A 10,001-nucleotide genomic window follows, 5' to 3' on the forward strand; every position below is an offset into this window, starting at 1 on the left:
CCGGGAGGGGTCGAATTGTGCCTTCGAGCCTCTTCGAGGTCAGACTAGATGGCCCTTGGAGGTCCCTTCCCACTCTGGGATTCCGTGGTTATATTAATAATAATAATAATAATAATATAATATGCAGAATCCGGATGGCCATCTGTCGGGAGGGATCGAATTGTGCCTTTGAGCCTCCTCGAAGTCAGACTAGATGGCCCTTGGAGGTCCCTTCCCATTCTAGGATTCTATGGTTATATTAATAATAATAATATGCACAATCCGGATGTCCATCTGTCGGGAGGGATCGAATTGTGCCTTCGAGCCTCTTCAAGGTCAGACTAGATGGTCCTTGGAGGTCGCTTCCCACCCTGGGATTCCATGGTTATAATAATAATAATAATAATAATATAATATGCAGAATCCGGATGGCCATCTGTCGGGAGGGATCGAATTGTGCCTTCGAGCCTTTTTGAGGTCAGAGTAGATGGCCCTTGGAGGTCGCCTCCCACTCTGGGATTGTATGGTTGTATTAATAATAATAATAATCAATCCGGATGGCCATCTGTCGGGAGAGATCGAATTGTGTCTTTGAGCCTCCTTGGGGTCAGACTAGATGGCCCTTGGAGGTCCCTTCCCACTCTGGGATTCCGTGGTTATATTATTATTATTATTATTATTATTATTATTATTATTATTATTATTATTATTAATAATAATAATAATAATAATAATAATCCAGATGGCCATCTGTCAGGAGTGATCGAATTGTGCCTTCGAGCCTCTTCGAGGTCAGACTAGATGGCCCTTGGAGGTCCCTTCCCATTCCGATTGGACTCCAATTCCCACAATCCTTAGCCATTAGCCATGGCAGCTGAAGCTTCTGGGAATTGGAGTCTGAAATGGGAGGGGGAAAAAAACGTAACTTTCGCTTTAAGAAAAGGGAGCGAGTGTGGGAGACGAGAGCGGCCGAGTCCGCTCTAGCCGCGTTTTCGGTGGTCCAAATGTCAAGCATCCAAACGGGTAAACAAACAAACAAAAAAGAAACTCGCTTTAAGAAAAGGGAGCGAGTGGGAGTGAAAGAGAGGCCGTGGACACTCTAGCCGCGCTTTCGGTGGTCCAAATGTCAAGCATCCAAACGGGAAAACAAACAAACAAAGACACTCCCGCTTTAAGAAAAGGAAGCGAGTGGGAGTGAAAGAGAGGCCGTGGACACTCTAGCCGCGCTTTCAGTGGAGGCCTCTTGTTCGGGTTCAGACCGGAGGTTACTCGCGCTGAGCTATTTCCTGTTTCTGCCCAGACCGGAAATAGGCCTTTTGTGGCGGAGGGTCTGGGAGTGGGTCGTAGGCCCGAACCGGAAGCGTCCCTTTTTGTGGCGGGTTTCTTCCTATTTCCGGTGTCGCTCTGCAATGGCGGCTGTGAGGAAGGCGAGGGGGAGAAGGAGCCGTTCTAGGCGGCTTTAACGACGCTCCCAGGCCTATTTCCGGTCCAGGACTGTTGTGGAAGTAGGCCCAGACCGGAAGTGGGCATTTTGTGGCGGAGGGCTTCCTTCTTCCAGTCTGGGAGTGGGTCGTAGGCCCGAACCGGAAGCGTCCCTTTTTGTGACGGGTTTCTTCCTATTTCCGGTGTCGCTCTGCAATACCGGAGGATGCTGTGAGGAAGGCGAGGGGGAGCAAGAGCCGTTCTAGGCGGCTTTAACGACGCTCCCAGGCCTATTTCCGGTCCAGACTGTTGTGGAGGTAGGCCCAGACCGGAAGTGGGTATTTTGTGGCGGTTTACCTCAGAACCATGGCGTCGCTGAGGAGGAGAGAGGCCCGTTGGCGGGAAGAGGCCTCGGAGGAGCGGCGGGAGCGGGGCCGGAGGGAGGCCTGGAGCCCGGCCAGGGAGGCGAGGCCCGGCCGGGAGAGGGCCTGGAGCCCCCGCGAGCGGAGGGCCTCGGCGGGGCGGTGGAGCCCGGGCGGGAGGGCCTCTGCGGAGCGGGAGCGGGCGTCCAGGCCTTCCCTGGAGAGGCCTTGGAGCCGGGAGCGAGCCTGGGCCAGCCCCGAGCGGGCCAGCCGCGCCTCCTGGGACTCCTTGGAAGACGCCGGGCGCAGGAGGGACGCCGCCGAGGCCGCATGGAGCCCTCCCAGGCCCCGCAGCCGCTCGCCCAGCCCCGCCACGCCGAGGAGGAGCCAGCAGTGGGAGCCCAACGCCCAATGGGAGGCCCAGCCGGTGAAGAGGCCCCGCTGGGAGCCGCAGGACCGAAGCTGGAGCAGCCCGGAGATGGACAAGGAGCCCATGGAGGCGGAGAGGGTGACGAAGCCGGGGTGGAGTGGCCCCAAGGAGAGGTGGGGAGCGCCCCAGAGGAAGAGGCGGGGTGCCAGGCGCGGCTCCCCGAAGAAGGGGTGGAGTGGCTCCAGGGGGAGAGGGCGGGGAAGGGGACAGGGGTGGAGTGGCCCCGCAAAGCCTCGGGACTCCGGCGACGGTTTCCGCAAGCAGCAGGCGGAGGATTTTTTCCACAAACGGAGCCCAGAACCCGACGGCAGTTTCCGCAAGCCACAGGCAGATGATTTTTTCCGCAAACGGAGTCCGGAGCCTGACGACGGTTTCCGCAAGCAACAGGCGGAGGATTTTTTCCGCAAACGGAGTCCGGAGCCCAACGACGGTATCCGCAAGCAACGGGCAGAGGGTTTCTCCTACAAACGGAGCCCGGAGCCCGATGACAGTTTCCGCGAACGGAGCCCGGAGCCGGCGAGGAGCCGTTACAGCGAGGAGGACTTGGGAGATTGGAGCGCCGAGAGCGAAGTTGAGGACGCAAAGAGCGGAGGGAAAGAGCGGGCGGAGGAGAGGGTTTTGAGCAGGAAGGGCAAGCTCCCGGCGGAAGCCGTGGCTTCCCATCCCAAGCAGTCCGCCGCCCGCACCAAGTGGATGCCCTGCAAAGCGGTCTCGCACTTCTGGATGACGCGGTGCCAAGTCACCATCGGGAAGAAGGCGCGGACCTACCTGCGCTCCACCTGCCCCCGGCCCTGGCTGCCTGACTACTCCACCCGGACCCCCGTTCTGAACAAGAGGATCGTGCTCCAGCTGAAGCGGCCCCACCTGAGGCGGCTCTCCTACGCCTGCCGCAAGTGGCAAGTGCTCGAGAACGAGCTGCTGGACATGGTGGGGCCGGCTATGACCATCTACGAGATGGCGGAGGAGGCCCTGGGCAAAGGGGAGTCGGTGGAGCCCCTGGAGCTGCGGGAGTGGGCCCGGCACCTGCTCCGCTACGCCGGCAGCCTCAGCCAGCGGCTCCTCTTCAACCACCGCAGCGAGGTCCTGGGCACCATCAACCCCCAGCTGAGGAACATGGCCCAGAAAATGAAAGACGGGACCGCCAACGGGCGGCTCTTCACCGACGACGACATGATGCTTGTGCTGGAGGTCCTTGCCAAGTTCCCGCATCTGGTGCAGTCCCCTTGGATGGAGCGGGTCACGCCCACAGGCAGAGACCAGGTATTATTTACTTACTTACCTTGCCTATCTTTGAGATCGCATAATAATCTATATATATAAAAGAGTAATGAAATTTCAGCCTAGGACAAAACAACAAAACGACACATCCCAGAAACACTAAACTTGGCAGCACAACCCCTCATCCATGCCTTTACGTTCATACAACAAAAAGAAAAGAAAAATAAAGTCCTAATTAGAGGGAGAGGAAGAATTACTTTCATCCAATTGCTGCCAGTTAGAAGGCTAACTTTCACACTACCTATAAAATACAGATTATCTGATTTTAACTGGATTATATGGCAGTGTAGACTCAAGGCCCTTCCACACAGCTATATAACCCATTTATAATTTTATATTATCTGCTTTCAACTGGATTATCTTGACTCCACACTGCTGTATAATCCACTTCAGTGTGCATTTTATCCAGTTGTGTAGAAGGGGGCTTAATGTCAGGGGAAAACCTTTATCCTTTGCCTTAACTACCAACAGTTCCTCAATACTTTATTTCCCATACCACCATACTTCGCCACAGCAACGCGTGGCCGGGCACAGGTAGTAACTTAATAATAAAGTAGAGTCTCACTTATCCAAGCCTCTGGATAATCCAAGCCATTTTTGTAGTCAATGTTTTCAATATAAAGTGATATTTTGGTGCTAAATTCGTAAATACAGTAATTACTACATAGCATTAATGTGTAATGAATTACTTTTTCTGTCAAATTTGTTGTTTAACATGATGTTTTGGTGCTTAATTTGTAAAATCATAACCTATTTTGATGTTTAAAAGACTTTTTCTTAATCTCCCCTTATTATCCAACATATTCACTTATCCAACATTTTGCCAGCCTGTTTATGTTGGATAAGTGAGACTCTACTGTAATAACTTTATTTTTGTATCCCGTCTCCATCTCCCCGAAGGGACTCGGGGCGGCTAACACGGGACCAAGCCCAAACAATCACAATAAAACATAATAAAATACATACAAGACCCAACGACGACATCCAATAAAATGTTTGTACAATAACAAAGTAAAACCAAACATAATAACAATCTATATATACAGTAGAGTCTCACTTATCCAAGCTAAACGGGCCGGCAGAAGCTTGGATAAGCGAATATCTTGGATAATAAGGAGGGATTAAGGAAAAGCCTATTAAACATCAAATTAGGTCATGATTTTACAAATTAAGCACCCAAACTTCATGTTATACAACAAATTTGACAGAAAAAGTAGTTCAATACTCAGTAATTTTATGTTGTAATTACTATATTTACGAATTTAGCACCAAAATATCATGATATATTGAAAACATTGACGACAAAAATGGCTTGGATTATCCAGAGGCTTGGATAAGCGAGGCTTGGATAAGTGAGAATCTACTGTATAAATGAGTAATGGTGTCCTCCCCTCCCACTAAACAACAAAAGTATAAGCCCCAGAACCTAGAAATTTGGCAGCACAATCCACCATCCTTGCCCCTAGGTTCCGACAAGAAAAAGAAAAGAAAAATAAAGTCCTAATTAGAGGGAGAGGAATAATTGTCTTTAGCCAATTGCTGCCAGTTAGAAGACTAAGCTCCACCCACTTGGTCTCCTAGCAACCTACTCATGCCTCACTTTCTCTTCCACACTGCCTATAATAATAATAACTTTATTTTTATATCCCGCCCCATCTCCCCGAAAGGACTCGGGGCGGCTTACATGGGGCCTGGCCCGATAAAACAAACAAATAACAGTAACAAAGCAATAAAACAATTATCCCAGTAAAAAACATCAACATCAATAAAAACAATCATTAAATAAAATACGGATTATCTATAAAATACAGATTATCTAATTTGCACTGGATTATATGGCATTGTAGACTCAAGGCCCTTCCACACAGCTATATAACCCATTTATAATCTTATATTATCTGCTTTGGATTATCTTGAGTTCACACTGCCATATAATCCACTTCAGTGTGCATTTTATTCAGCTCTGTAGAAGGAGCCTCATATAATCCAGTTCTAAGCAGTTCTAACACTGGGAACCACATTTTCTTCATTCCAGACAGGCAGGAACCATCCAGGCTTTGAATCTACAAGGCTATTCAGTGCCAATTCCAACATTCACACTTGCCTAAAGCAGACAACACTTCTTTCTTCCACCCTGGTCACTCCACAGATATATAAACCCCCACACTGTCCTCCTTCGGAAAGGATTTGAAGACTTGGATGTTTAAACAAGCCTTTGAGAATGCCTGTGGAGCCCCCGGTGGTGCAGCTGGTTAAACCGCTGAGCTGCTGAACTTGTTGACCGAAAGGTCGGCGGTTCAGATCTGGGGAGCGGGGTGAGCTCCCGCTGTTAGCCCCAGCTTCTGCCAACTTAACAATTCAAAAACATGCAAATGCGAGTAGATCAATAGGTACCGCTCCAACGGGAAGATAAAGGCGCTCCATGCAGTCATGCCAGCGGCCACATGATCTTAAACAGACAACGCGGCTCTTAAGCTTAGAAATTGAGATGAGCACCAATCCCCAGAGTCGGACACGACTAGACTTGATGTCTCTGAGAATGCCTAGCCCCAATGGTCCGCAATGAATGACACAGCACTGCAGTTTCATCCCGTGTTCCTTAGCTACGACTTGCACTATCTCATTCCCTTGCTCTTGTTTACAGTTTGGCCATGTTAGCAGTATCCTCTGGATGGGGGTGAAGGTACTGCAACTCCCATCATCCAGGGCCCTTCCCCCAAAAAGCACCACCAGGGCTTAAAGTGGGTCATGGGGTATCTGTGTGCCAAGTTTGGTCCAGATCCATGGCTGTTGGAGTTAGCAGCAGTCTCTGGAAGTGGGTGAAGGTACTGCAAACTCCATAGTCCATGGTCCATCCTCTCCCCGCCCCCCAAGCCGCACCAGGATGTAGGGTGGGCCATGGGGAGGGGAGTCTGTGTACCAAATTTGGTTCACATCCGTCAATGGAGGTGGTCGGAGTAGTCCCTGGATGTGGGTGAAGGTACTGCAAATCCCATCATCTGTGGTCCATCCCCCCACAAACTGCACGAGGACATAGAATGGGAAAAGAGGGTCTGTCTCCCACGTTTGGTCCATATCCATAGCTAATGGGGTTAGCAGTAGGGTTAGCAGTAGCTTCTGGATGTGGGTGAAGGTACTGTAAATCCCATCGCCATGGCCCATCCTCCCCCAAGCCTCACCAGGATGTTAAGTGGGTCATGGGGTCTGTGTGCCAAGCTTGGTCCAGATCCATGGCTGATGGGGTTCGCAGTAGTCTCTGGATGTGGGTGAAGGAACTGCAAATCCCATCATCCGTGGTCCACCCTCATGGCCATTCATGGGGGATCGCAGGGGTCTGTGGAAGTGGGTGCCAGTAGGAAAGTTGCCGCAAACATACACCGCCGTGTATATGCGTTAACTTCTATTATTTACATAGATAGATTGTTTTTAGTCAGCACATCCTCTGGTTCTTTATACGAGGGTTGAATGAAAAGTAATGCCTCCGCCTTCGTAACTCCTCAACAGATGGCAGTCCTGGTCTGCGGCAGGTCCTGGCTTGTTCAGTAGACTCTCCTCTACACTTCCATTTGACAGGAAGCCTTAGCATTGAACAGTTGTGTTGTTAAAGAGTGAAGTATGGAACCCTGCGCAGACGGGGAAGCCTTAGCATTGGACGGTTGTGTTGTTAAAGTGCGAAGTATGGAAACCTGTGCAGACGGGGAAGCCTTAGCATTGAACGGTTGTGTTGTTAAAGGGCGAAGTATGGAAACCTGTGCAGACGTGGAAGCCTTAGCATTGAACGGTTGTGTTGTTAAAGTGCGAAGTATGGAACCCTGCGCAGACGGGGAAGCCTTAGCATTGAACGGTTGTGTTGTTAAAGGGCGAAGTATGGAAACCTGTGCAGACGTGGAAGCCTTAGCATTGGACGGTTGTGTTTTTAAAGTGCGAAGTATGGAACCCTGTGCAGACGGGGAAGTCTTAGCATTGAACGGTTGTGTTGTTAAAGGGCGAAGTATGGAACCCTGCGCAGACGGGGAAGCCTTAGCATTGAACGGTTGTGTTGTTAAAGAGTGAAGTATGGAACCCTGCGCAGACGGGGAAGCGTTAGCATTGAACGGTTGTGTTGTTAAAGGGCGAAGTACGGACAGACGGTCGGTCAATGCGACTTAAGCAACATGCAGTCACTGAATTCTTGACAGGAGAAGGTGTTATCCCAAAGGAGATTCATCAGAGAATGCAAGCTGTTTGTGGGGATTGTGTTGATGTGTCCTATGCGTCGTTGGGCGAGTAAGTTTTAAAATGTTGAGGTGGGAACATCTGACTTGTGTGACAAAGAGTTGGATGTCCTGTGACAGCAACCACTGAGCTTCACAAGCAAAAGGTTGGCAGATAGATTCAGGATGATTGTTGTATCCCTCAGAGAGAAATTTCAAGTGTAATCGGCATTTCACAAGAACGAGTGGGTCACATTATTCCTTTGCTTGGCTATCAGAAGATGGGGATTGTGAGACGCCGGTTGCAGAAACAGAGTGTCGACGTCTTTCGTGACGGCTTCATCGTTGTCAGAAATTTATCCAATTGTCGGGTGATGATGTGGAAAAGTGAATAGTGGTTGTTAAAGAGCACATTCTAAGGATTATTTCTGCGTTTCATTTATTAAAATACTCCCATCCAAACCCAAGTAACGAAGGTGGAGGTATTACTTTTCATTCAACCCTCGTAAATCCCATCCTTCTTGGGAGTTTCTGTGTATTTGTTGCAGCGCGAAGGTTAACGTGAGCGTTTTGTCTGCTTCTTTTGCAGCCGGACAGCACGAGGCCCTGGAGCATCGCCGAGGACTTTGCAGATGCGAGACCCTCGAGCTCTTCCTATCCTTGAGGCTTCTTCTCACAGCTTCCAAGGGAGAGTCCAGAGAAAGGCAGCGAAGCCGGAAACGATACGGTGGGGACGTTCCCATTGAGTTCTTTTTCTTGTTTCCTCTCCCATTGACATCCTAGGAAATAGGGAACCAGCCCTACTTCCTTTTCCTGTTGCCGGAGCCATTTGGTTCAATGAGAACCCCTTTGTGTTCGTTTCTGGTGGGCCCGTTGCGCGACTTGGAGCCGGCCCGATTTCCAGAAAGGGATTGCAATGAAGCCTCCTCGTCCCGTCCTTTATTTTTTATTTTGGTTTTGTTTGTTCACCTTCTCTCGAGGCCGAGCCATTGTCAAATATGTGCTGGGAATAAATGCTAGTTTTTTTGGTTTTGAAAAAGCTCTCCCTTTACGGTATAACCCATTATCCCCTCCCCAAGTCTTCTGAAGTCCAAGCCGGCATCAAAAACAGAGATATGTTGCAGGAAATGTCATGTTAAAATGATTGGGTCCAGCATTTTGTGGGGAATAATAATTATTATTTTATGACACAGCAAACAAGATAGATATGCTTCTTATAATAATAATTATTATTTTTAATTTTTTTATTATTATTATTAGTGACATTTATATCCCACCCTTCTCAACGTCTCACCAAGTCCAAACCGGCATCAAAAACAGAGATACATTGCAGGAAATGTCACGTTAAAATGATTGGGTCCAGCATTTTGTGGGGTATAATAATAATAATAATTATTATTATTATTAGCAACATTTATATCCCGCCCTTCTCACCGTCTCACCAAGTCCAAACCCATATATGTTAGGAAATGTCATGTTAAAATGATTGGGTCGAGCATTTTGTGGGGAATATTATTATTAATATTATTATTATTATTATTATTATTATTAGCGACACTTATATCCCGCCCTTCTCACCGTCTCACCAAGTCCAAACCAACAACAAAAACAGAGATATGTTAGGAAATGTCACATTAAAATGATTGGGTCGAGCATTTTGTGGGGAATAATAATAATAATAATAATTATTATTATTATTCATGACACTTATATTCCGCCCTTCTTACCGTCTCACCAAGTCCAAACCCGCATCAAAAACAGAGATATGTTGCAGGAAATGTCACATTAAAATGATTGGGTCCAGCATTTTGTGAGGAATAATAATAATAAGAATAATAATTATTATTAGCAACACTTGTATTCCACCCTTCTCACCGTCTCACCAAGTCCAAACCCACATCAAAAACAGAGATATGTTGCAGGAAATGTCACGTTAAAATGATTGGGTCCAGCATTTTGTGGGGAATAATAATAATAATAATAATAATAATAATAATAATAATAATAATAATAATAATAATAATTTTATTATGACACAGCAAACAAGATGGATATGCTGGATTTCATATCACAAAATCACAAGTCGAACACTTCCCAAGTGTCTAGAACTGTGTGATGTATTTATTATTATTATTATTATTATTATTATTATTATTATTATTATTATTGTATGACACAGCAAACAGGATAGACATGCTGGATTTCATATCACAAAATCACAAGTCGAACACTTCCCAAGTGTCTAGAACTGTGTGATGTATTTATTATTATTATTATTATTATTATTATTATTATTATTATTATTATTATTATTGTATGACACAGCAAACAAGATAG

At 47.4% G+C, this 10,001-nt stretch overlaps 1 protein-coding gene across 1 annotated transcript; it reads left to right on the forward strand.

Annotated features, from left to right (window-relative positions):
- Positions 1–1,368: 1,368 nt before the first annotated feature.
- On the forward strand, positions 1,369–8,703 carry LOC103281889 (serine/arginine repetitive matrix protein 2). The gene is made up of 2 exons (XM_016998964.2): positions 1,369–3,453; positions 8,254–8,703. Exons 1-2 carry the CDS (start codon positions 1,768–1,770, stop codon positions 8,326–8,328), a joined length of 1,761 nt encoding a protein of 586 aa, XP_016854453.2. The 5' UTR covers positions 1,369–1,767; the 3' UTR covers positions 8,329–8,703.
- The last annotated feature ends 1,298 nt before the right edge of the window (positions 8,704–10,001 follow it).

Source organism: Anolis carolinensis, unplaced genomic scaffold (genome assembly GCF_035594765.1).
Source record: "Anolis carolinensis isolate JA03-04 unplaced genomic scaffold, rAnoCar3.1.pri scaffold_7, whole genome shotgun sequence".
NCBI classification, from domain to species: Eukaryota; Metazoa; Chordata; class Lepidosauria; order Squamata; family Dactyloidae; genus Anolis; species Anolis carolinensis.